Here is a 26745-nt window from a genome sequence, read left to right on the forward strand (position 1 = left end):
CAGCCGCATAGCACAGGGATATCAGCTAGGTGCTTTGTGACCACCTAGAGGGGTGGGATAGGGAGGGTGGGAGGGATGGAAACTCAAGAGGGAAGTGATATGGGAACACATGCATATGTATAACTGATTCACTTTGTTATAAAGCAGAAACTAACACACCATTGTAAAGCAATTATACTCCAATAAAGATGTTAAAAAAAAAATCAAATTGGGAGGCAAAGCATATTGGAAGTTTTAAACAAGATAAAGGAACAGATAACCAATACGTGACTATTACCATTGAAAATGTCCCCTTTATATATGTAATATATGTATTACATATATAAGCTATTATATATAAGCTATTATATATGCAAGCTAATATATATATAAGCTATATTTCTACCATCAATACCAAATTCTTCAGTTTTTTTCTAGAACTGATATCCCTAATCCATCTTTTGGAACAAAATAAGTTAATTAAATTTAATTAAATTAACTTAAAAATATTTAACCTATTTTTTAAAAACATCAGTTATAGCAAATCTTCCTCCAAAGGAAGATCTGACTTTGGGGAATAGCCAAGTCATTTAAAGCCAAGTGTGTAAATAAAGTGAGTGAAGATCTAGTTAAAACTACTTGTAGTTAAAAAATATATGTTTACATATATATGAATCTAAAGTAAAATGAGTTTTTTCAAGAAGTTTTCAACTAGCTCTGAAGATAAATCCCAAAGAACAGTTCCAAAGCTGTTTTCATGATTACAACATCATTAGAAGAGTAGAACCTGTTCAATAGACCATTTCTAAAGAGCCAAACCTTCAATTTCCGATATATTTGTTTAAAAAATATATCAATTTTTCCCAGTTTCATTATTTCCAATTTGATTGGGTCAGACAGTAAGTATTTAAAGGGATTCAGAGGAGAAGGTCATCATTTAGAGCATATGAAGTGAGGGAAAGCTTTATGATTGGGTGGGTGCTAAGCCAAACTTATCCCCTTAAATTCAATTTGGAAGCAGCTGCATCATCTCAAACACCCACCACACTTGCTCCAGCCAGCTCCGGCAATAAGTTAACCACTCAGGTTGATGAAGTGGTTATTTTTTTTTGCTATTTTCCTGTAACCAAGGTTGGGTACAATCACATAATAGAGACAGATATAACAAATTTCCAGTAAGTAATATCAAACATTTGAACTTATTCGAAAAGAAATAACTCTTCTTACTTCAAAATAAAAGACAGTCTACCTCAATTCAGAAAAAGAAGCTGAAATCATTTCTTATGCTTTTAACTGCTAAATGTAAATTGAGGTAGAACTGTAACCAAAGATCCTTGTTTCTAGAAACCTTAACGATCTTTAAGTCAGATAATATAAAAATGTATCTCTACTTGTGACTACTCACTTTTGGTAATGAATAAAAAGTTTGCTTAAAGTCTACATCAATTATTAGAAACATGACATCTGTTATTCAGAGTTTTGAGTTAAGAAAATCCACTTGTTCAAAAACATGGGACTATGTAGTAGAAAGGCCAGGCATGGCCTCTAGGGTATGAAAGCTGGTTTCTACATGAGGATGACCAACAATGTAACCTTCAATCAAGTGTGAAGTAGAGGCTGCTGACTGCCCACCAAAATCTCTGAGGCAGACATGCAAGCTCCTGACCCATGTCCATCCTCTTCCTTCTAGACACCTGGAGAGGTCATTTCCCAGACTCCTGTGCAGTTAGGTGGGGCCATGAGATAGAATTCTCACCAACAGAAGAGATGTAAGCCACTACCAGGCCACACCTCCCTGTAAGAGCCTGTCTGCCTCTTCCACATGCTTCCCCCTGGACATAGCAACCCAGTCTTAATCATCAGCCCTAAGGGAGGATAGAGATCAAAAAAATGGAAGGAACTTGGAACCCTGAGTTACCACATGCAACAGAGCTGCCCGCTGACCTGGAACATCTGTCCTGGGCTGATATATGAGCAAGAAATAAACTACCATATCTGAGTTATTATATTGTATCTGAGTTATTATGAGATATTACAGCAGTTTAGCCTACTCAACTATTATAATCTCTCTGTGCCTCAGTTTCCTCACCTATTAAACAGAATAACACCATCTACTCCAAAGTGTTGTAAGGACGAAATGAAAGAATCCTGGCAAAGTGTTTAGCATATTATCTGGCACTTGGTGAGTACTCAATAAATGGTATATATTATCTCTATATTAGTAAGTTACATGAGGGATTTTCTGGTTTTCATATATCTGCATTTATAAAATTTTACTTAAACCCAACTTCTCCAACATTGCTGTATCATTTTCTGAATGACTGTGAGAGAAATAAAACTAACTTCTTATAATAGTTGCAAGAACTATTACAAATTAAATTGAGTTGTAAATCAACTATACTTCAATTAAAAAAAAAAAGTGAGCAATCTCAACGGGAAAAAAAAAACAACAAAAGACTAAATTGAGTGGAAAACTGAATGGATGGTTGACCAGAACAGAGGTGATTTTCTACTTAAATCTTCTTCTTTAAACTCAAAAATGCCAAGATGCTACTGTCCTCTATATAAACTTCTATCTTTGGTAAGGCAATCTGATTATTACCTTTCAGTCCTTCAATAAAAGTATCCCAAACACAAGGACTGTTAGTATAACTCAGCTTGATGCTCTCCTTTGCTCTTTTCAAGTCCAGAAGAAAGAAGTACTTCTTTAGGAACTGACAAGCCAGAATTTCAGGAGAGCACTGTTGCAAAGTGTGGTCTACATGTCTACTTGCACTTTTGATCTCAGAATTCAATACATTCAGTTCCAAACACAATGTTGTCACTTCAGCCAGGTCCTTCTGAAGACTGCCTGGTATACTGCATGGAGAACATACTTGAAAAATGTCATCATCCAGGGACTCCCTCAGACTATTCACAGATTCACATGCTGCTTGATCAACAGTTTCTTCATTGCCTAAAGAGTCCCTTTTTTCTTTTTCATCTTCTTCGTCTAATATTCCCTTTGTTGACTCATCAAGCGATAGCATACCCTGGTTTGATTCCATGGATGAGTTGCTAGTATCTGAAATGCCTGAAAAGTCCTTCATGGCAAATGTTTTTTCTAACTGTGAAAGCCACTCCTGTAAAACCATTTTCAGAGACTGTGGTTCAAACAATACCAGTGGGTCCTGTAGCTTGGTCCTATATAAGGCAGACAAGTATGAAATTTATGTTTTACGTGGTTTTTCAAAAACAAACTGTTTCATGCTAAATAAGCCTAACAGATACAATATTGCTTATCCAGAATAAATGTTACTTTTCAACTCGTTAAATAACAATTATCTCAGTAGCAAGACAACAACACAGAGAACATTACCTTTGTATTAATTCATGAATTTCAATTCCAAATGAAACTGCCTCTTGCCCACACTGTCTCAGGACCACTACTAATGATCTCAAAAAGTCATTCCCACTCACTATAAAACTTTCTCACCCATAAATACTCACATTGCTTCTGCTGTTGCCATTCTGAGCTCTTGAAACTTGTCCTCTTCTGGAGGTTGACTAGTTACTTCTTCTTTTCCCCTAGAAAAGTGTGAGAAGAGTTCAAGGGGATTAGAACCTTCTTGGGCAAATATTTCTAAGTGCTCACTAAGTGGTAGGTATTGTACTTAATGATACATGAAACAAACAGATGAGTATAAAAAATGGTCCATGGCTTCAAGAAGAGTAAGTTCAAGTCAGAGTAAGCCCTAGTCAGAAAGAAAGGCAAGAAAACAACTGTAATATAAAAAAGAATAGAATGAATGCTAAAGAGCAGCACAAGCACTGTGATCTGAAAGCACAGAAAAAGGAATAATTATTCTGACTAGGCAATCAAGAGAAGCTTTCCTGAGGAGGTGTATCTGCGTTAGGAAAAATGGGAGGAAAATACTGCAGGTGGGAGAAACAGCATGAAGAAAAGTAGTGAGGTATACACACCCACTTCTCTGCCAGGACTAGAATTTAGAGTGCTTAGAAAGATGTGGTTGGAAATGAAGCTGGAAAGGTGGGCTAACATCAGACTGAGGGCTGCCTTAAATGCCACAGCACTATCTAGACTTTTTTCCCAATATACATATGGATTCATAACTAAGTTACTCTAAGGGTAACACACCTTTTTTCTCATCTGAATGTCCAGTCAGTATACACTGGCCCTGTGGGTCTATCTCAATTCCTGGGTGAGTGCTGAGCTTGCCTGCCTCCAATGCCCAGGTCCCCTGAATTATGAGAAAAGGCAGAGACCAGATGGACAAGATGCTTCACACTGGGCTTCCCTGGTGGCGCAGTGGTTGAGAGTCCGCCTGCCGATGCAGGGGACACGGGTTCGTGCCCTGGTCTGGGAAGATCCCACATGCCACGGAGCAACTGGGCCCGTGAGCCATGGCCGCTGAGCCTGCGCGTCCGGAGCCTGTGCTCTGCAATGGGAGAGGCCACAACAGTGAGAGGCCCGCGTACCGCAAAAAAAAAAAAAAAAAAAAAAAAAGATACTTCACACTGTGCCAGACCAAGGGCTCTGCTACAACTCCACTACATGAGGACTATGCCACCAGCATTTCATAGGAAGGCACGTGACAACATTAATGCCAATGCTCTCATCTTACAGGCCAGAGGGCATTAGTCACCAATGTCACATGCTAGTCAGAAGCAGAACCAGAACAAGGCCTATATCCTTGGTTATCCTACTCTTACTCTAATACTCCTTCTCTAACACTGCAGAAGTTTGAAGAGATTCGGAGGTGAGGGAAGTTGTTCAGGGAAAGATGGAAGAAGAGGTGCTAAATTAAAATTCTGTCGCAACAGACTTGTTATGGGTTGATGTAATTTTCCAACACTTACTCTGTGGTATTCACAGTTTTTATAAGCTATGCAAATAATCTACAATGAACAGAGTCATACATGTGTCTTCTTCAAGAGGACATGGTTTATGGCTCTCTTCAACCCGACAATTGTGTCCTCTAGAATTTACACAGATTTCTCTGCAATGGCTTACTCAGTGTCTTCCTCCTTTGGGCAAGTGACTGGACCCACATCCTCTTCACATGACTGCTCATCACCCCTGGGTTCTGGTCTCACTTTCATATCAGGGCTCGTATGAAGGGTGCCAATCTTCTCAGTAGTTTTACGCACAAAGCTAGAAACGCTGGAAGTCAAATACCAATAAACTAATATGAAAAGAATCTCATTACTGCCAAGAATGAAAATTTCAGTATCTGAGTTCTCTATGTTCCTGTCAGTCCCTGAAGGCAACTTGGACTTAGCAAGTCTTTCTTTACTTGCTATAAAGAAAGACTCTTTACAGCAACTTCCTTAATCAATTACATATTTCACATAAGGCCCATGTAAAATTTATAAAAAGGATTTACTTCATTTACTAAACTATTCTGATTCAATCTTAAAGAAAAGGTCTTTAATTGCAGCTGTGCCTGCAATGTTTCTGTCTACTTAGGCAAAGAAGGCCATGTGAAAACCTGCCCCATCCTAGCCAAAGAATTTCTTCAGGAAACTCAGCTGCTGATTTGTCACAATATATCCTTTGAAAAAGCAAAATTTGTATCCAGTAAAACTCCCATTAGCAGTGAAGGAGCTGCAGAAGTCTTCTCTTTCAAACTCAAATGTCTTTTTTTTTTTTTACAGAAATCATTAGTTTATTCATAATACAGGGACTCAATGACACATTGTATTGTATTAAGTTATAATTATGAAGCCTTTATCCTATTATGGTAAAACGTTTAAGTGGAAAAACTTGGACATAAATTCATGTAAGTCAATTCTGGGCCCATGGAGTAGCTAGAAAGACTTCTGAAGAGTCTTCAATTCTGAGCCCAAACTGAGAAATGATTAAGTTAAGAAATGACTAATGATATATGGAAATTGTTCCTATCAGGGACGAGGAAAAAAACATTTTTAAACTTTTGCTCAGCCTGAGGGGGAAAAAAACCACATTTGTAACAACTCAAATATCCAGGTACTCAAACAAACAGGGAAGATAAATTCCCCAAGATTGAAATGAGAAGTAAACGGCTTCGTATAACAGGCTATATGAGGAATAATCTAGATACTTTCTTTTTCCTCATTTAAAATGTCTTTCCATTCTCAGCGCAAAAGTGCCTAACATGACAACTGAAGTAAAACCAGAAGTGGGATTAAATGACAAGACTAATGAGTTTACCTTTCCTTGACAGCCTGAAGAGACACAAGAGGAGATGGAGAACGAAATGACAGTGGAATGCCGAAGGGGAGAAAAGTTTCATTCTTATCTGTCTCAAACATCACTGAAGCGTGTGAAACACTGTCTGATGAATGGAATTGGGGAGAAAAAACAAAATCTAATCACATGAAGTGTTTTTTAACCTTTAAAGAAATTCTGAAATGAATAAAGCAAAGGAAATGAAGGATTCAATACCAAAATCACAACTGACCCAAATACAAATGAGTGGAACACAGGTTTACAAGATGCACAGGATGGTCCACATATAAAACACTTGGACAGGTACCTTCATTTTTCCTACTAACCCTGAATCCCCATAAGTCAGAAAGGAAGCTTAGAGTCGCTATTAATCTCTTCTCAACAGTTCGGTCACAGGAATACTTGAACATCGAAAAGTGAAGGCAATGACCCCCAAAACTGTAGTAATTTTTCATTCCAAATGGAAAATAATTTGGTTAGGATAAAATCGTTCCACTCTTTTGGTTAATGACCTCCTTTCTTAACCTTTCCAGCACTTTGATGCATGATAATAATTAGGTACTTTACCAATGTTAGCCTAAACAGGAGAGGAAAAAAACCCAACTAAACACAAATCCGTTCTTCTAATGGTGAACAGATCAATAGGTCTGGATGGAAAGTCTAACAACTTAATAAAAATTATTAACACCTTGTAGAAAACTCTATGCGTGAGAAAATCTTGGCAAACAGAAGTCACAGAAAATAACTGCTTCACATCAGCAACCAATAAAAGACACATTCCTCACCTTCATTTCCGTGTGAGCCACAACACTGATCTGGTTGGTCCTCTTCTTGATGTGAGGTGAATTCTTTAAGTCTCTCATCTTCTGAGAGGGTTTGGCTGTGAAGGGAACAAGAGTCTTCATCTGACTGACTGCCTCTTCTACTATTAATGATACGATAAATACCAGAGTCCAAGATGCTGAAACTTTCCTAAAAAGAAAAAGAATTAAAGAAAAGTTAAACTTTTATAACACGATATAGCTTTTTAAGAGAAAAATCAACACTAAAAGAAACAAGTCATTAACGACAATTATGGCTTATTAGAACAAAATGGTGAGCAAGGTCTAGGCTCCTGGCAGCCAGGTCCCTCTCACCTGCTCATGGCATCATGCTACCATATTTCTCTAGTGGGTCTCCATGAAGCCTGGCTGTGAAAATGTGAGAATGAGGATTAAATGAGACAATCCTGAGCTGCACTGAGACTCAAGCTGGCATGAGGCATCTGAAATCACATATTAGGGGTAGCTTAACTTGTTCTGGAGGCTATATGAGGTATATTTTCAAACAGAATATAATAAACAATGACAAAACAAAATACGGCTCTAAGACACACCTAAATGAAGGCTTCATAAGGTTGTCCAACACCTGAAAGAAAGCCCCCTCTTCACCACCCCCCCCCCAAACAATATACAACATGGAAAGGAAGGTAAGTTTTGGGATACTAGAGGTAAATGAGTACAAACTAATGTAGAACAATCTTACTGTACAGCAAAACCCTTTTAAAAGTGAGAATACCTACATGTGATGAAATGGAGCTTCTTCTACTGCTACAAGCTGAATCCAAAGGTTCAAATTTTAAGATCAATTCTTCCAGTTGGGAAATCAGATCACCATAGGTTGTTAAGTCCAGCTGAGATTTCAAATGTTCCAATTTATCTATAGTCAAAGTTTTTCTTCCCTAATAAAAGGATAAGTAGAACCAATAGGAGAGCTTTCTGTTTGTAACTAAATCTATATTCAAATGGCCAATACATTGAAAGAGGTCAAACATAGAACATAAAACCTCAAAGGTGCTTTCAAAGGGCTTTAAAAGCTAGTAAAAGACTTAATAAGAATTCTCTTAGGAATTAAGAACTTAGAGTTACTGTACATATAATAATTTCACTTAAAACAAGGCCTTGGGCTTCCCTGGTGGCGCAGTGGTTGAGAATCTGCCTGCTAATGCAGGGGACACGGGTTTGAGCCCTGGTCTGGGAGGATCCCACATGCCGCGGAGCAACTAGGCCCGTGAGCCACTACTGAGCCTGCGCGCCTGGAACCTGTGCTCCGCAACAAGAGAGGCCGCGACAGTGAGAGGCCCGTGCACCACCATGAAGAGTGGCCCCTGCTTGCCACAACTAGAGATAGCCCTCGCACAGAAACGAAGACCCAACACAGCAAAAATAAATAAATTAATTAATAAACTCCTACCCCCAACATCTAAAAAAAAAAAAACAAAAAAAAAACAAGGCCTGAAATTCAAATAAATTTGTGGGTAAATTTGATTTGTTAAATAGAAAGTATACAGTTTTTCTCATCCCCATCCCCACTCCAGATTTATCTGTCATGCTTCCTTTGGGGATTTACTGCTGCTTAATCTGCAGGCTAGTAAAGACAAGCAACTGTGTAGCACAATCCTGCAAGCTAGAATGGTTTTAGCAACCCAGATGAACATGTAAGCTTTCTGACTCACTCTGCTGGCAATGACAGAATTCTGGAAAAGACAGCAAGTTTGAGCAGCCAGGTTCCACAGGCCTCTCCTTAGCAGGCGTTCCACACAACGTTCCACAGATAACAGGGAAAGATGGGAGACCTTCCCATTTAGGTGCAAACAGAACAGCTCATTCTTACAGACAGCCACATCCTGAATATCTACAAAAACCACAGGGGTGAACACACAGGACATTAACCATGTACTCCTTTTCCATTTTCGCGATGGCTGAAATTATTCTAATAAATTCATTTTCTATATAGGGTTTGGCTTGATTGAATTTCACCTCTATTTTTATACTTGCATTTCAATGAAGAAATCATATCTTAGACACTATTCTTTTAAAAAAGATCAAGAATAAAAGATACAGAGAAAGAGGGCTTCCCTGGTGGCGCAGTGGTTGAGAGTCCGCCTGCCAATGCAGGGGACACGGGTTCGTGCCCCGGTCTGGGAGGATCCCACATGCCGCGGAGCGGCTGGGCCCGTGAGCCATGGCCACTGAGCCTGTGCTCCGGAGCCTGTGCTCCGCAAGGGGAGAGGCCACAGCGGTGAGAGGCCCGCCTACCGCAAAAAAAAAAAAAAAAAAAAAAAAAAAAAAGATACAGAGAAAGAAATGTCTCTCTGATCTAAAATTCTGTTTTTAAAAATGCTATTTTTTGTGAAAAGAAATTGGGACTAAAGAGGGCACTTCGGAGGCCAGACTATCACATTTCTGAGTTACAAATCTGATACCAGTAACAGATTTCAGTGCAGTGTGTAAATCAACAAACCCTTCATGAAAAAACACCTGTCTTGGCAGAACACCATGAAATGACCTAAAAAACTAGTTTTCACGGGACACCCTTAGGAAACTTAATTCACGAGAAATCAATGTTGGTCAGATCAGTAAGTAATGGTTCCTTCATCTTTTTTATGTTTTTACAAAGTAGAAAATGACTCAAAAGTCAGGATACACTCTCTGAGCAGTCATGCTAAAAATGCTAGATTTATTTCCTCCATTTCTGGTTTAAACCAGAAGAATACAGAGATTGACTTTCTCTGCCTCAGCCACATAAAATGGCTATTGTTCCCACAAGGACTTTTCAACCCTAAATTATTAAGACACAAAACAGGAGTTAAAGCAAGACTTCTAACAGGGATAAAATTCAGGGTAAGTAGAGGGAAAAATTAACCCATTCAATCCTTAGCAGTGGTTGCTAATATTTAAGAATAAATGAAAATTGTATTTAAAATAACTAAATAACTATACATAGATTCACAAATGTATACTTCTGTAAGTACCTTATAATGGGATACATCTATGATGTTAATCTTTAAAAGAAATGTCACCTCATTCTATTTTCTACTTCTTACAGTGCAAGAGAATCCTCCTACAATAATTAAATCTTTCACAAGCATGCGATTAAAAATTACATAGGAAGAAAAACACAATTACCCTTGACTTCACTCCAAAGAAGAACTTGAACATTCTGAGGAAGGAAAATATAAATTCCTCTTTCTGTCCAAGTCAGCACACAGTGCTCACTGCAAGAGAAAATGGAAGAGGTCAAGAGAATTCTAGTTTGCTCGGAATCAGAAGTTTATAATTCCCTGATTTCAGACCCTCACATTAGCTATTAAAGCAAAATCAGCCTGTACAAAGCAAACAACAGTTGATCCAGCCAATCACATCCTACCACCTCTTTTCTGTCTGTAACAACAGGCCAGTAAAAGATAGCATAATATGACACCAAAGTGGGAAAAATTCAGATACACGAAATATCTTCTAGAAAAATAAAAGGCTGGTATCTTACCTGACGTTTGTTAAAGTATCTAAACTTCCCATATCTGGTATAACATCTAAAACAAAGACTAAACATCACATCTAACCACCAATCACTGCTCTAGTGAGCCACTTTTAGGGAGGATAATATACATATATTTTTAATGTGTTTATTTATTTATTTGTTTTTGGCTTCATTGGGCCTTTGTTGCTGCGTGTGGGCTTTCTCTAGCTGCGGCGAGCGGGGGCTACTCTTCGTTGTGGTGTGTGGGCTTCTCATTGCAGTGGCTTCTCTTGTTGTGGAGCACGGGCTCTAGGCCCGCGGGCTTCAGTAGTTGTGGCTCGCGGGCCCTAGAGCGCAAGCTCAGTAGTTGTGGCGCACCGGCTTAGTTGCCCCACGGCATGTGGGATCTTCCCGGACCAGGGCTTGAACCGTACCCTCTGCATTGGCAGGTGGACTCTTAATCACTGCGCCACCAGGGAAGTCCCAGGGAGGGTAATATTTTGATGTCCTTAGTTGTATGTGGGCAATAAAAGGTTGAAAACTACCAGTCAACTATGGGAGTTTATTTTTTTCATTAAAGGCTATACCTATATTATCTAACCTTGTAGCATCTCATCAAGATAGGAGTGTTATCCCTATTTTATAAAAAAGAAAAACTGAAGCCCAGAGAGATAAATAACATGTTGAAGGCCATTCAGCATGAATACAGAAGAGACAGAATTTATACCAAGGACTGTCTGGCTCCAAAACCTGGACTTTTTTCTCCATACCTCACAGAAGCTACTTCTACCCTCATTTATCCTCACTGACCCACCCACTGTTATCTGGAATCCTGATCATTCCACTTAACTACATTCTTGGAAAGTCACAGATCTCCTAAATGCCAAACCCAATAACCTACTTTCTCATTTTCCTTCTTGATCCCCAAGCAGAGGCCAACTCTGCAGACTGTTCCTTCCTTCCTGAATCTCGCCTTCCTAGACTCTGGACACTACTTCTTGGTCCACCTTCCTTTCCAGTCCTCTGGTACTCTCCATCTCTGCTCATCTCCTTCTATACTCCTTTGCTCATATATCTCATTTACTCTCTCGAGGCTGCTATTATTTTTTTATATACCACTGGTAATCCCCAGTCAGAGCATTCCCCATATATAACAGTCTCATTCTAGCCACCACTTAAGCATCAGCAGCAGTTCTACTGCCCTTTGAAATCCTCCCCGACAGCCCACAGCACTCTCCCTCCTGTACGCAACCTATTTCTCGTCAACCCCGCTCAAACAGCACTTAATCATGTATTGCACTGTCACAACTCTTATTTTTTATTGTTGTTAAACATTTTCTAGAAATAAACTACATCTCTCCAATGAACTATAATCTTGAGAACAGGGACTTTTTTTTAAGTTTATGCCTCCAAGAGTACTAAAAAAGGTATCATGTGGCGATGAAACTAAGGGCGATATTTAACAGGAATTCGTTCCTCACACAAATGTTAAACATTTTGCCAATATAAGATCAGATCACTGTCCCTATGGGAAAGTAATCTTTGTCACAAAGAAGGAAGAAATGGTCAGAATCCTAGTCCAAAATAAGTAAAATTGGAAGGCTGCCTTTAGGAGCCAGAGGGGGAAAAAAACACAGAGGCCAGAAGATCCCTGAATAAAGAGACACAGGATCAGGATTTTGACGCTGAACTTGACATGCAGCTTGGAAAGATTCCTTAAGAATAGGTGGGGGGTGGGGGGGACTCATATCAGAGCTAAGACTTGGTAATTTACACACCCCTCATCCCCTTCCCCTTCACTGATAATAAACAGACAGGGACATAAGTCTAACAACATTGTTTAAAAAGTTAAGGAAGAGAAAGTGACACCAGTGTACCCCAAAGAAAATGAAGCATACAAATTTGCTTCCCCGTAGAATTTGTGGGTGTAACAGTGAAGGTTACCAAAACACAAGTGTACACATGGGGAAAAAAGTAAAGAAAAGCCCTCTTATTCATGTTTTTTCAAAAAAGTCTTTGTGAAACTCTTTAATTTAACCATTATCTGAGAAAATTCTATGTGCCTAGCACTGTGCCCATAGCAAAGGAGTTGACAATCTGGTACTGGGATGGATATTCATAGTACAGTGAAACAGGGTGGTGACAGAGAAATGAACAAGATGTGACAACAGTGCAAGGGAATAAGTGTCTAACGTGAGTCACTGGAGGAGTCAGTAAAAGCTTCAAAGTGGCATTAATTATTGCTTAAGCTGAGGAGTAGGCGGAGCCAGATCATGCAGGGCTTTGCCTGCTATGGCAGGGACTTGTATGGGAGCTTTAAATAGTTTAACTCAAAGGAAAAACACTACCAGGAGAACCAAGCAGACTGGCCTTGCCATTAGAAAACATACTCCTGGGTAGGGGACTTCCCCACACCCCACATATCACACCACAGCCAACAAATGTTAAGTGTCTATGATGTGCCAGGCATCATGCCAAACACTGAGAATAACACAGTGAACAAAACAGACATGATGCCCTCAAGGGCCTTACTGTCTAGGAGTAAGAGAGGCATAAATACTGTTTGAATATGTAATTATAAACTGTGATAAGTGCCGTAAAGAAAGAATTTTTAATATGCTTTATCTAACTATGGGCAAATAAATAGTGGTCTTTCTCCAGTAACTTTTAGGATGAATTATGGACTTGTGAAAGAGTTATACTGTTTACAATTTATTTTCAAATATTGCATTATAGGTAGTGTGACATACACATACGTTAGTTAGGGGCAGTTAGTTAACATTTCAAGTGTTTTTTAAAATTACATTCAGGGTTTCCCTGGTGGCACAGTGGTTGAGAGTCCGCCTGCCGATGCAGGGGACACGAGTTCGTGCCCTGGTCCAGGAAGATCCCACATGCCGTGGAGGGGCTGGGCCCGTGAGCCATGGCTGCTGAGCCTGCGCGTCTGGAGCCTGTGCTCCGCAACGGGAGAGGCCACGGCAGTGAGAGGTCCGCATACCACACACACACACACACACACACACACACACACACAAAAAAAAAAAAACCTTCACTTAAAATTACATTCAAAGCACGGTTAGTTAGCCTTTGAAAGAACTTGATCAGGAGCCAAACTCCAGGGTACCCTATACCAGCTCTAAATAACATTCTCTGAATCTGCATTAGGGATCTTATTAATTAGGCTAAGAGATATTAGAAATAATATTCTGCTGTTGAAATAAGAAGAGTTCAAGACACACAGATTGACTGGAAATCATACACTGGCATGCCCATGCTTGTAGAACAAGTTGTAAGAACTGGCAAGCCCAGCAGTTGATAGCTTTAAGTGGCTCCCTGTGCTGCCACTTAATAGTGGACTTTTTTGTACCTAATCCAACTAGAAGGCTAGCTGAACTAGCTGAACTCGGATGTTAGAATATGGCTGGCTGGATCCACCTTGAGCAGATCTTTCATGCAAAGTACCTGAAGAATAGAGAGCTGAAATTTCACCAAGCTTACAACAAGTTCTACAACTACTTTTGTGCCTGCCTGCTAAGAAACATACATATGCAGCAGACTTCAGTCTGAGACTTGCTTTCATTGGAATATCCCACTAGGGAGAGGTTATGAAAGAATGTGTATCTACAGCTCTGAGCTCTATTTGTCAAAAGTTCTCAACAACTGTGAAGGGTCCAACTGGTTTAGGCCAGTTCAAAACAGAGGGCTTCCCTGGTGGCGCAGTGGTTGAGAGTCCGCCTGCCGATGCAGGGGACACGGGTTCGTGCCCTGGTCCGGGAAGATCCCACATGCCGCGGAGTGGCTGGGCCTGTGAGCCATGGCCGCTGAGCCTGCGCGTCCGGAGCCTGTGCTCCGCAACGGGAGAGGCCACAACAGTGAGAGGCCCGCGTACCGCAAAAAAAAAGGAAAGAAAAAAAAAAAAACAGAAAGGGAAGCATATTTCTATGCTTTTTTTCATTCCTCTTATATGTAGAACACTTCACATAACACAGTCATTTCCTAATTTTCTAAAAATCACTTAGTACAAAAACAAACTTGAAAAGCTAACTACCTTGAACAAGAAACAAAGAGGAAAAGTTAAGTGTTCTTTTTTTTTTTAAAGGATCGAAGGGAGAAACTTACCTAAGATATAAGAGTTTGGGGAAAGACAAAGACTGGGAGGATCCAACTGTATGATCATACTGAGGTTCTGATCTAGGAAGTAAACATGATTCATAATTTAATCAAAATATAAAAGTATCTTTTTCCCTATATAGGAAAATTTCTGCCTCCAAAACAAATTCAAGAGCCTAACTGCATTTGCCCTTATTGAATTTGCTTTAAGCATATGAAAGACAATTGATTAAAGACTTTTTGGTTTCTCTGAATCTTTTAATAAAAATTCTACTTCACTCTTAAAAGGCATGATAAAATCTTTAACGCATGCAGAATATCAGAGGTTTCAAACCAAACCCTCCCTGTAAGTTCCTCAAATACTCCCTACTGGCCATACAAATCATTACCTTGGATTAATCACAGGAAGAGGTGGTGATGAGAGGAGTTTCTTAAACTGATGTGTACTTATAACTTCTCCATCAAAGTTCACTTCCCACATCCTGGAGCCAGGGCGAGCACAGTATATTAGGGGCTGCTGGCCGGCAGAACATCTTCCAGGGAAGAAACAAGCTCCGTATTCTCCATCTCTTTCCTTGTTTCCAATTTTCCAAAATTTTTCTCTAATACCCAACCCCCGCAGAAAAGAGAAAGCATGTTTACTCACAAAAAAAGTAAAAAGCAATGGCACTACATATCGGCATGGCCATAATAACCCCACCCACAATGTCCTCTCTCTCCTCATATTAGCAATTTACTAGAAAGAACAGAATGGAAAGGTCAAAATAGGGTTCTAGCTCTGATTTGCCATTAACTATTTCTGTTACAGAAAGCAAATGACTTCAAGTTAGTACTCAGTTTATTATCCATAGAATGTGAACGCTCTTTTCAAAACTAAAAAGTGCTACTAAACCATTTCCTACATCCTTAAATCCTACTGACTGCTTCCCAAATCACCTTGTTCTTCGGCCACTCCATGGAGGCTCCTGATCTACCCTGTCTCCAGGCCACTCCTCGGCCACATATACCCAATAAATGCCTCACTCTTTCCTCAAAATGCTAAGTCCTTCTGGAAGTCTGTACCTTGGAACATTCTGTTCCCTAAGGGTTACCTGAGCTAGATATATAAAAGAACTGCATATACAAAACTGCCTGAGAACATGGAAGGTGAGAATGAGGATATCTCTTTCCAAACACTCCTTTACTTATTCTTCATAAATTAACTCCACCATTCCTCCTCTGACAGACTTCCCTGACCCCTATAAGCAGAAGGATATGCTTCCCATGCTATGTTTTCAAAGCGTTCACCACATTACATATGGTAGTTGTGACTATTTGAACAGTAGATTGTGACTTTCTTCAGGACAAACGTCATTTCTTTTTCTTCTTTAGCTGAACTCCCGGTGCACAGCACAGTACCTGGCCCCCAGAAAGCACTCAGTGCCTTGTAGTGCTCCATATACTCAAACTCTTTATTTGAACAATGGCCTGATATGGTCTCTAGCGTGAACTTACTACGTGACCTTAGATAATTCAATAAATATCCCTGTACTTATTTGCTTTATGAATAAAATATAACATCAGCTTTACTAGAAGAATATGGATATGAAAGTGCTTTAAAATGTATACAGAGCAATACAAGAAGTTGCGGTTTTATTACCTATGTTCCTTATTTGGGAAATAAAATATATTTCTTGCTTATTTCACATCCTCTATGGTGCTTAACAACCGTGCTACTAATTCAGAGGAGTGCAATAAATATTTCCTGAGTAAACCAATACAGTCAACTCATTCTCATTTGCATGCTCATTAATCTTGCTTTCCACATTTTCAAATGACACGCGACAGGCACAAGGCTAGGTATTTCCTATACATTATCTTAGTTAATCCTTAAAACTACCTCTACATTCTGGATGGGGAAACTGACATTTGGCAAGGTTTAAGAAGTGGCAGAACTAGAACTTAAAACCATATTGTCAGGCTCCCTTATCCAATGTTCTCTCTACTACAACATAATTCTTTGTTTCTGTTTGTTCTATTTCCTCCTGGGATCCACCCCATTCATTAATGATACTGACAGAAAGCAGCAGGAAAAGCAAACTCATATCTCACTTCGATCAGTTATTAGGAGGCTTTGTTTAAAAAAGAAAGATGCTTCTTTGTTTGGAAGGGAATATACCTTGAAACAAAACTTAAAACATACATAAAAATTTTCAATTATTGTACTATCCATGTACCCCCAAACTGAATTCTAGCTAACAAAGTAGGCATTTCTAAAACATGTTATTTTTGCAGTTAGTTATTCTCATAACCAACTCTAGCCACAATCCTGTAAAATGGGAGTATAAATGATTAGCAACTGTACTGCACACAGAGAAAAATAAGCCTCCACTTATTTAGCTCTTTATACCATTTCACTAGATTCTCAAAACAACCCCAATAAGGTGTTCATTCAATTCAGTGTTCTGACCACCTGTCAATTTCAGCCAAATTTCTGAATTGGGCTGTTTGGTAAACTTGAAAACCCATAAATGAAGAATATTTAAGAAATTTGTGAAGCTAACAAATATTATATCAAAATCTCAAGGATGGATTTAATGGCCAAAGGTCCAATGTCAAAGAATATACTAGAGGTAACTGAGGTAACAGGAAAGGCACAAAATCAAGACAGAAAGATTCTAGTCTGCCTCCTCCCAGCTGCATGATGTGAGGCAAGCTCTATCACTCACTAGGCTTTCTGGTCTGCAAAAATGAAAGAGTGACACTACATGATCTCCAGTTCTGTAAGTCTAACTTCATCACCGATCTACAGTCTGAAATAAGTCAGAACCAAGTACACCATCCTTCCTACTAATTCCATGTAAACTGATCCTTCGCATCTCAAAGCCTTGCCCCTCTGCTGTACAGCTAGGTTCTCTGATACCAGACATCTGCAACCTACTATTACTGGTCTCCTTCCCACATACCTTTCTCATCCCAAGAAAATTTTTAAAAAGTGCATCCTCTCCTCATCCTTCCCTCTACTAACCCTGACAGTCAGCATACATTCCTTCAAAACTTTTGGAGTCCAGTCCCCTACTTTCTAGAATAGCAGTCTTCTAACTGAGATACAAGAACCCCTGGAAAAACATAAAAAGTTTCCAATCCTGGATAGTTCTAAGGGAATCAATTTCCAAACCCTGATTTTCTACATGTACACTTTCTTAAAATGATCTAAGAACCCACATACTTAATTAGTGTGACACTTAAGACTGTCACTCTCCATGTGGTGCTAATTTACCAATGTGATCTCCCACGACTCCCCTACTCAAGCCAGAGGACACATTCTAGGATATGCCTAATTCTTTCTCACTTTTCTCCAAGAGGCTGTTCCTTCCTGCTAGAATATCCTATCCCCTCTTGACTCTCTTCCTTCAAACTTCGCCTATTAAATATCCTCAACAAATTACTGAAGCTGGCTAGTGGGCTCACAGTGGTTTATTATGCAATTCTCTCTTCTTTTGTGTGTGCTCAAAATTCTCCACAATAATTTTTTTTTTTTTTTTTTTTTTTTGCGGTACGCGGGCCTCTCACTGCCATGGCCTCTCCCATTGTGGAGCAACAGGCTCCGGACGCGCAGGCTCAGCGGCCATGGCTCACGGGCCCAGCTGCTCCGCGGCACGCGGGATCCTCCCAGACCGGGGCACGAACCTGCGTCCCCTGCATCGGCAGGTGGACTCTCAATCACTGCGCCACCAGGGAAGCCCTCCACAATAAATTTTTAACAGAGGGGCTGGGTCCTGAGGAATATGGTAGCTGGACAGGGCTAATGGAGGGGGAAAAAAATGCCCAGTGAATATTTCCCTGTGGTGAGAATGGCTGAAGAACTTAAACACAGCAATACACAACATTCATTTCAAACCATTTCCTATTCTGTTCTGGTATTTCACAGCTACCGCCAATATACTCCTTTGCCATTCATTGGACCTTTGGTTCCACTGTTGAGATTTCATTAAATATCTGTCAGCTTCATAAAGTTCTTATTTTTCATCCAATTTTACCCTATAGTAAAAATTCTATTAAATACACAAAAAATTTCAACAACAAACTCAATCAAGGAAGACTTCCCAATTCCCCATATAGAAACAGGCCTTTGTTCAGTCTTCCCTCATGACACTTAGACCAGGCTTCTTGGTAGAGTTAACTGAATATTTGTCTTAGTCACCCACTGGACTATGTCACTCTCCTCTACCTCCTCTCTACTCACTAACATCAGCTTGCACACAGCTGCTTCCTTATTAATATCTGTATAACTGAATTGAGGGGTTTGGGCAAGATGACTTCTAAGTCCCTTCCAGTTCTAAAATTCTGTATTTCCAATGACTCATGGTTAGTCAATATACCTCTCAGTATCACACAAGAAGCATCGAGTAAGTGAAGATATAAGTAATCTTCCATCCAAATAATCTAACTGGACAACAGAGGAGTCAACTGTTGTTATTGTCTGAACAGGAAACATCACAAAGGCAGCAGCCGCCTAAAGGGGATGTGACAAGGAAATAAAGTTCATTTATCTTTACGTATATACATAATCCCCTTCTCTTTACCTTTTACATGAAAACAGCTTAGACAGCAAAATAAAAACTTTAAATGGGCCAAAATTAATTTGCCTGTTAGAATATCAAGTTTCGCTCATTTAAGTTTTGTGAAATAATCTGCTACATAACTGCAGAAGAGAATTTTTAAGGCTCTGTTTGTGATTATCTATTCTTAGAAGTTGGGAAGAAAAAGATGAAGCAAGTTTTAGAATATGTGAGACAATTTTTTCACCTATAGACAGTACTTTTCCCTTTAGAAAAAAGACAAATTAGAGCTATAATAAGTGTAGAATTCCAAATGTATATCAAAAATATGTTAGGAATCAAGTAGTAACCTTGATGGGTCATCATGAATATTTAATTAATACATCAAGAATATTCTGATGTGTTAATTAAAATAACTTAGCCAATAGTAGTTAGATCTCTTCTTCTCTACCAGGATCCTACATGCAAATAAGTCAATGAGAGACAAGTCCCCCATTTCTGATATCATAGCTTTGGAGGAGAGGGACAGTGAGGAGCAGGCTGGCTCTGCCTTAATGACAGACTGGAGCATTCTGTTAGGATAACTTGAGACTCAACTTTTCTACTCCAACAACTGTGGCAGGAAGCCTGGGGACCCACACTGCTTAGCGTAATCCAGGAGGTGTCTTTAAGATTCCATTCACAACAAGTTACATCCATCCTGAGAAAATATACCTAGACCCATGAGTTTCTTCTAACCAGGGACCAGGAGAATAGGACCCAGGGCAATTGGTACCATTTCTATGTTTGCTATTTTATTCACACAACTAATAAACAGGCATCTTTTCTTTTTTCTTTCTTTCCTTTTTTTTTTTGGCTGTGCCATGTGGCATGAGGGATCTTAGTTCCCCGACCAGGGATCGAACCTGTGCTCCCTGTGTTGGGATCACACAGTCTTAACCACTGAATCGCCAGGGAAGTCCAGCCATCTTTTCTTTCTTAACAGCCTAGTATTAAAGAATGCTTTATTTAAATGAGCCATGCAGGTGAATTATGGAGTAATATAATAGACAACTGCAAATTACTGAAGTTAGCTCACAGAAGCCATTCTGTAACAGTGTCAAGCTAAACCAGGGTACCATATGTACTACATGCAAACAAGTCTTCTCAAAATTCATAGTCTGAGCTCTAGATCAGTCCCCAAGAGATACAGTAGGTCAAATTGTGTCTTTAATTGAAATTCTGTAAGACAACACCTTATATCTCACCTACATACACAAAGAACTGGACTGGTTCTCACCTTTGCTTGTTTAGAAGTGTTGAGTTTGATGGCAGAAACTTTCCCCATATGATCACCTATAAAAACTCTAAGAATAGCTGAATCCCAACAGAGAGCTGTAACTTTTCGGCCTTTGTGTTCTGAAGACACATAAATTCGTTCTGGTTTCCCACGACGCTCTTGATTTAATTCCCAAACAACTACAAGACCTTGACTGCAAGAATTGAGACACAAAAGCAAATTTTTGGCAATGGTGAAAAAGGTACAATTTCAATGCATCACAATATCAACTATGTTAAATATATAAGCAAATTCTTATTCAGAAAAGAGGAAGTAGAAAGCCAAGGTATTAATTTCCTTGCTTTAGTCCACCAATCCAATATAATAGGAGAACTTAGATGTTCTAAATTATCCGTTACCTTTCTCTTTTAAGGTCACAGAAATGTTGTTGCCTCATATTAGTGTTTTCCACAGACCCTAGGGTGACCAACTGTCCGTCCTGGTTTGCTTGCGTCCAAGAGGTTTCCTAAGACATGGGACTTTCAGGGCTAAAACAGGGTCAGGCCCAGGCATACTGGGATGGCTGGTCACCCTAACAAACACACAACTCCATTTGTCAACTTCAAATGCATTTGGAAAAGATCAGTTTTAGAACACTTTCTTACCTGGTAGCCACAGCAACATAATCATCATCATGTAAAGAACAGGCGACCTGAGAAATTGCACCTTCCTAGAGCATAAAAGGAAAAATATTAAGCAGCTCCTCAAAAATGGGTAATTTTTTATTTTTAAATCTCAAGTTTTACCTTCTTCTTTTAGTCCAAATGATCATTGATAATAGAGAAATTCAAATTTATGAAAGATACTCCGGATGGTACACGACAGGGCTACCCTTAATCTTACCCTGTGCGAAAGAAAAAGCCTGTGCTTCCATCCTTCTTTCTGAATGAGATTGAGTCCTCCTCCTGAACTGCCCAAAGCCAACCATTTTCGAGACACAGCTATGCTCGTGCACTAAAAAACATGGCAACAGACAAGTGTGAAACTGTCACAGTCATTTAACAAATAAACTATGTACTGGAAATAAATACTGAGGATCTGTGTCAGGTTCCTCCCCGCACCCGCCCCACCCGCCCAGTTAGACACCACATAATGGCACTCAAGCTCTTATTCTAGATAGTGATAGATACAGAAGAAAGAACATTTTGGTTCTAAATTTTTAATTGAATCTCAAAATTGCTGAATAGGCTCAATTGTATAAATGAGTAATTTTCCCTTGGCAAAAGCCAGTTACTAGCCCATTCATCTTCTGTGCAATTCAGCTAGGTCATTCTAATACTGACCACAATGATGGAAGATCAAGTAAGTCTCTAGGGGATAAAGCAACCACTTTAATCATCTGCTCACATAAATCACTTCTAGTCTGTATAATCAGCACAAAATGTCCACAGCTTTGAGAGCAAGTGAGACTGCAGAGGACGCAAATGCAAGTCACTGTACTATTACGTCTCCCCACACCTTCAGCCTACTGATTCTTCTCCTTACCCACCAGAGAAAGCAGTGGCCAGGCTGTGCCCAATGCCCTGTAACAAAAATTACTGGTTGGTGAACGAACAGGCATTCCCAATCCTCTTCGACCTTGTTGCTTTCTACTGTAGAAGCTGGAAAACCTAAATCTTCACTTACCCAGTTTCTTTTGCAGCTAGGGGGAGCCCTGTGATTCAAATCCAGCTAATAAGACTAAGCCCTACTAGGGATTCCCGGAAAGCTTTGCCCTCCCAGATAAATGGCCGAAGCTGAAGAAAAAAAAGCCTTTGTCCTCGGCCACCTCTTTCTTGCTTGAGATGCTAATGGAGACATCAAGACTGGAGCCAGGACACTTATCTTGCAACTGTGACCAACAGTCAATATACAGATGATGGTAGAACAGGAAAGATGGAGAGCCTGGGTCCTAAGGAATATCAAAGGCCACTACACTAAACCCAGAAATGATAACCTCCAACCAGGTTATAAACACCTTTACTGCTTAAGCTATTATTGAGAAGGTTTTCTGTAACTTGAAGCTAAAACACGTCTGATATCAACCCTCTTAATTGTTGTCCATATTACTTTGCCTATTACTTCCTATTCTCCCTTTGCTCAGAGGCTAGAAAGCTGCTTTGGGGTGGGAACAAAAGGATAAGAATGAAATTATTTTGGAATTGGTTATGAAACTGTTCTTTACCATGTCATTCCTGAGTTTATCAAATGAATTCAGGGTTTAAGGGAAGCACATACTCCTTCCCACAGAGCTAATTTTTAGCTAATTTTGTAAAGCTAATTTTTAGCTCTGTTCCCTAAAACAGAGGGGGTACATCAAACTCCTTGCTTTGGAACGAACTTAGTTTAATAGCAATGGTTCGTGTTGCTCAAAATGCAATGGGGTATACTCATTTATACTATTTTATTTTCAATTGAATACATTACTTTCTGAGAGAAGACAGCAAGATTAGAGGCGGGAAAATTCAGTAATCTATATCATAGTTTCCAAGGATGGGAAAGAAGAATTCAAACGATTGCTTGAAAAATAAATCAAGAAAGCACTATCAACATACTACTTCTATGTGAAGTATTACTAGCACGGGTAAGAACACCCAAGATTCTATAAAACATAAAGAACGGGGGGTTGGGGGGGCACGTAACTGAGAGCACACAAAAATATGAACGTGAAAATAAAACTGATAAAAGGATCAAGAAAATCACCTTTAAACGAGCAGAGTCCAGTCTCAGGGCTGAAAGTAATGGATCCAGAGACTCAAATTCTGCAAGAACATGGTTGTAGGACTCTGGTATCACTGGCACGAAAGTCATTTACCCAGAAAGATGAAACTACGTTGAGGGATAGGCACAGTATTCCTGAATAAAACCTGCAAAAATATAATTTAAGAAGCTCACCACTCCTTCAGCAAGCATTTAATGAACAGGTGGAGAAAACAGGGAAACATGAGAAAGGGACAAGGATCCCTATTCTGGAGCTCCTTGGCATCTAGGTGGAAAGAAAACACACTGCAGGTGACATTATAGGTGACCATCAGCTTGTACTGATTATTCCCTGACTCCTAAAACTCCCAGAGAATGAAATCCAGATTCTCAAGGCCCTCCACAATCCTATCCCATTCTATTTACCTAACAGTGTGAACAGATAGAATAGACGCTTGCAGGATATAAGGGGAAATTTTGTCAAGCTCCTCTGTGGTAAAATAGCACCTCCAGCTGCAATTCTTTGAGCTGTAAATCTTCTGTTTTTAAGTCTCTTGTTAAATTCAATGGTTATCAGCCCACATTTTAACCATGCTTAATAGGAAAGGGCCTCTGGATAGCTTTCTCCAGCCTGTGAATAAGTGAAAAGTCGGCCATAGGGAATTAGGCAGAGAGAGGAATAAGAGCTTCAATAAGAGGCCTGATAGGAAAGAATAGGAATAAGAATACAAGGTACCAAATGCCAACTACCTAGTGAAGACTTTGTAAACTAACACAAGAGTTCTTACCTGTTCAACAACTCTCAAGTGTACATTTTTGTCAAATTATACCAGTTTCCAGAAGAAAGCAGAATTTAAGAAAATTCTATCCATTAATTTTAACTTTTCCTCAATCCTTTGTTACCTACCAAATTGAGAATAAAAAACAAATACTACAAAAAATTCAGAAACAATTGTTTATGCTTAATTGTTTTTAATTTATACTTTGTGGTTTTAATTTTTTTTTCAGAAACACATGTATTCACTCACTCATTTATTCAACAAATATATACTTAGCACCAACTATGTGCCGGGCATTGTTCTAAGTCCCAGAGATAAAACAGAGGACAAAACAAAGTCCTAACGTTCATGGAGCACACTTTCCAGGGGCAAACCATATCTAAGCTTACAATACTTTTTACTGCATACACGTAATATAGTCTTATTTTCTGCTGGTAATACAGCTGATCTCTGTAAGGAGAATGGTGTTCTGAAAAAACAAAATTCTTTAGTAGTCCTCCTATACTCAAATATTTGAGAATTCCTAATCTAAGAAAAATCTTCTCTCATCCTTTTCACTCATTCATTTTACTAAGTACTGTAGATACAGAAAAATCAGGATCACTAAGACAAACAGTTTTGCTCACCATCCAGTTCTACAAGGGTTACATCGTAACCCACTACAGTTGCTGACCACCAGTGCACTCTGAGAGGAAATTAACAACAGGATGAGGCCCTCTGCTTTGGACAAAGCAGGTCCTTTGTAGATGTATATCTCAGGAAGAATTTTAATCACCCCAGACTTTTGCACCTTCCCATACATAGAAAAGCACTAAAATCATTAACTTGAGATATCTATTCTTTGTGATTAGCAGTAATCTTTTACCAAGATGTAGGCTTAACTGCAGTTATTTCCTAGCCAAAAATCATATATAAACTTTCTTCTCTATATACACTATTGATAGTATGTATAAAATAGATAACTAATGAGAACCTACTGTATAGCACAGGAAACTTCTACTCATTGCTCTGTGGCGACCTGAATGGGAAGGAAATCCAGAAAAGAGGGGATATATGTATATGCATTGCTGATTGACTTTGTTGTACAACAGAAACTAACACAATATTGTAAAGCAACTATACTCCAATAAAAATTTAAAAATAAAATAAAATAACATAAAATAAACTGTCTTCTCCCCTACCTCTTCAGAGCAGTTTCCTCAGGGCTGAGTGGCTGTTAGCCGGGCTATAGTCCTCAGCAAGTCCCTGAATAAAACTTAAACTTACAACTCTCATCTTGTATGTCTTTCTCTGAGTCGACAGTTTCTAGTAAAATATGAGGCATGGTGGTGCGAACAAGACAAATTAAATAATTCCAGAAATCAGTCACTTTATAATCAACTTAGGGAGAAAAAGACAAATCACACACACACACACACACACACACACACACACACACACACACACACACACACACACACACACACACACACACACACACACACACACACACACACACACACACACACCCACCCTCATAAGGGAAACGTAAGCAAGGTCCTATGTCGGAACTTAGAGGACAGAGGGATCACACTGAGTTAAAAGTAACCCTAGAAAACTTCCTAAGGGAAGTAGCACTGGAGCTGAGTAGGTTTTATCACAAGGAGAAAAAAAAGGGTAGCAGGTAGGGCAGCAATAAGCAAAGATACAGAGGATATATTTGGAGAATACAAATTTAGTCTTTGGTTGAAACACAGGACACAAGCAACAGAAAAATGAAAGATAAAGCTGGAACAGTAATTCAGTCACAAGGTACAAGGCACTGTGAATCTCAAACTAAGGAACCTGCACAAATTTTAATTTGGTAGGCAACAGAAAGGCATTGAAGAATTTGGTGTTGGGAGATCACGTAATTTCTGTGAAGTGCTGTGGGTAGACACTAGAAAACAAAGACTTGAGAAAAGGTGGGAGGGGTGGTGAGGAACTAAAGACAAGGCCTTTCAATTACTCAAGAGATCTGGTGGAGAAGGAGAAAACCTCTCGACCTTGTGAGCAGGGGAGATGCAAACAGATTTGTAGGTAGCAGCTAAAAGAAAAGGCTTTAGAATGAAAGGGACTGAAGGGACTTTCCTGGTGGTCCAGTGGTTAAGACTCCATGCTCCCAATGCAGGGGGCCCAGGTTTGATCCCTGATCAGGGAACTAGATTCCCGCATGCTGCAACTAAAGATTCCACAGCCACAACTAAGATCCTGTGTGACCCAGCTAAGACCTGGAGCAGGCAAATAAATAAATAATTTTTTTTAAAAAAAGAAAGGGACTGAAGATACAAAAAAAAAGAAAAGAAAATCACTGTACAAGATCCTAAGGAAGACAGAAAGGAATGACATCAGGACCACAGCGGCTATCTCTTCCACTTGCAATCTTAAAACAATCTCTGAGACGGATAGACCATTTGGTCTCGATCTCAGTGAAGAGAGAATGACCTGGAAATTATGACCTAACAGGGTAAAAAACCTAGTACGTTTCTATTTTTCTGAAAAAGACTTAATAGAGATGAGAATGAAAAAGGAATAGCATAAACAATGTCAGTTCTCAAGAGAAGTTGCTAGTGATAGTGTAAAGCCAACTCCAAATTTATATTTTTCTTTGCGTTACTCTCTGAAATGACTCCTTTCCCTCCAGATCTACTTACTAAAATCTGCCCAACCTTTCAGGCCCAGCATAAGTCCACTTCCCAGAATTCTCAAAGTGGAAGACTCATAGGTAATTCAGTGCACACATCCACGTAATTCAGGAATTAGTCTTGCCCTGGATCCCTGAACATTTTCAGCAAGGGAAAGGAATTGCTCCCTCTCATGAAGCTGCCCATT

General features: G+C 39.4%; 1 protein-coding gene across 2 annotated transcripts in view; it reads right to left on the reverse strand.

The window, feature by feature from the left end:
- The window catches only part of HPS5 (HPS5 biogenesis of lysosomal organelles complex 2 subunit 2), a gene marked incomplete at both ends in the record, with an annotated part of 36491 nt that extends 13264 nt beyond the window's left edge, over positions 1-23227 (reverse strand). The window contains 15 exons of one of the 2 annotated variants that reach the window (XM_079707869.1): positions 2582-3162; positions 3469-3546; positions 4994-5143; positions 6173-6296; positions 6976-7162; positions 7752-7910; positions 8685-8764; positions 10138-10226; positions 14588-14659; positions 14968-15180; positions 18940-19073; positions 20399-20591; positions 21043-21107; positions 21281-21391; positions 23120-23227. In XM_079707869.1, the coding sequence (XP_079563995.1) occupies positions 2582-3162; positions 3469-3546; positions 4994-5143; positions 6173-6296; positions 6976-7162; positions 7752-7910; positions 8685-8764; positions 10138-10226; positions 14588-14659; positions 14968-15180; positions 18940-19073; positions 20399-20591; positions 21043-21107; positions 21281-21391; positions 23120-23227 (2344 nt within the window). Of the gene's footprint in view, positions 1-2581; positions 3163-3468; positions 3547-4993; positions 5144-6172; positions 6297-6975; positions 7163-7751; positions 7911-8684; positions 8864-10137; positions 10227-14587; positions 14660-14967; positions 15181-18939; positions 19074-20398; positions 20592-21042; positions 21108-21280; positions 21392-23119 lie in introns of both variants that reach the window. The other variant, XM_079707868.1, reaches the window with a different exon arrangement.
- Between the last annotated feature and the right edge of the window lie 3518 nt (positions 23228-26745).

This window comes from Hyperoodon ampullatus (genome assembly GCF_949752795.1).
Source record: "Hyperoodon ampullatus genome assembly, chromosome: 7".
NCBI classification, from domain to species: Eukaryota; Metazoa; Chordata; class Mammalia; order Artiodactyla; family Ziphiidae; genus Hyperoodon; species Hyperoodon ampullatus.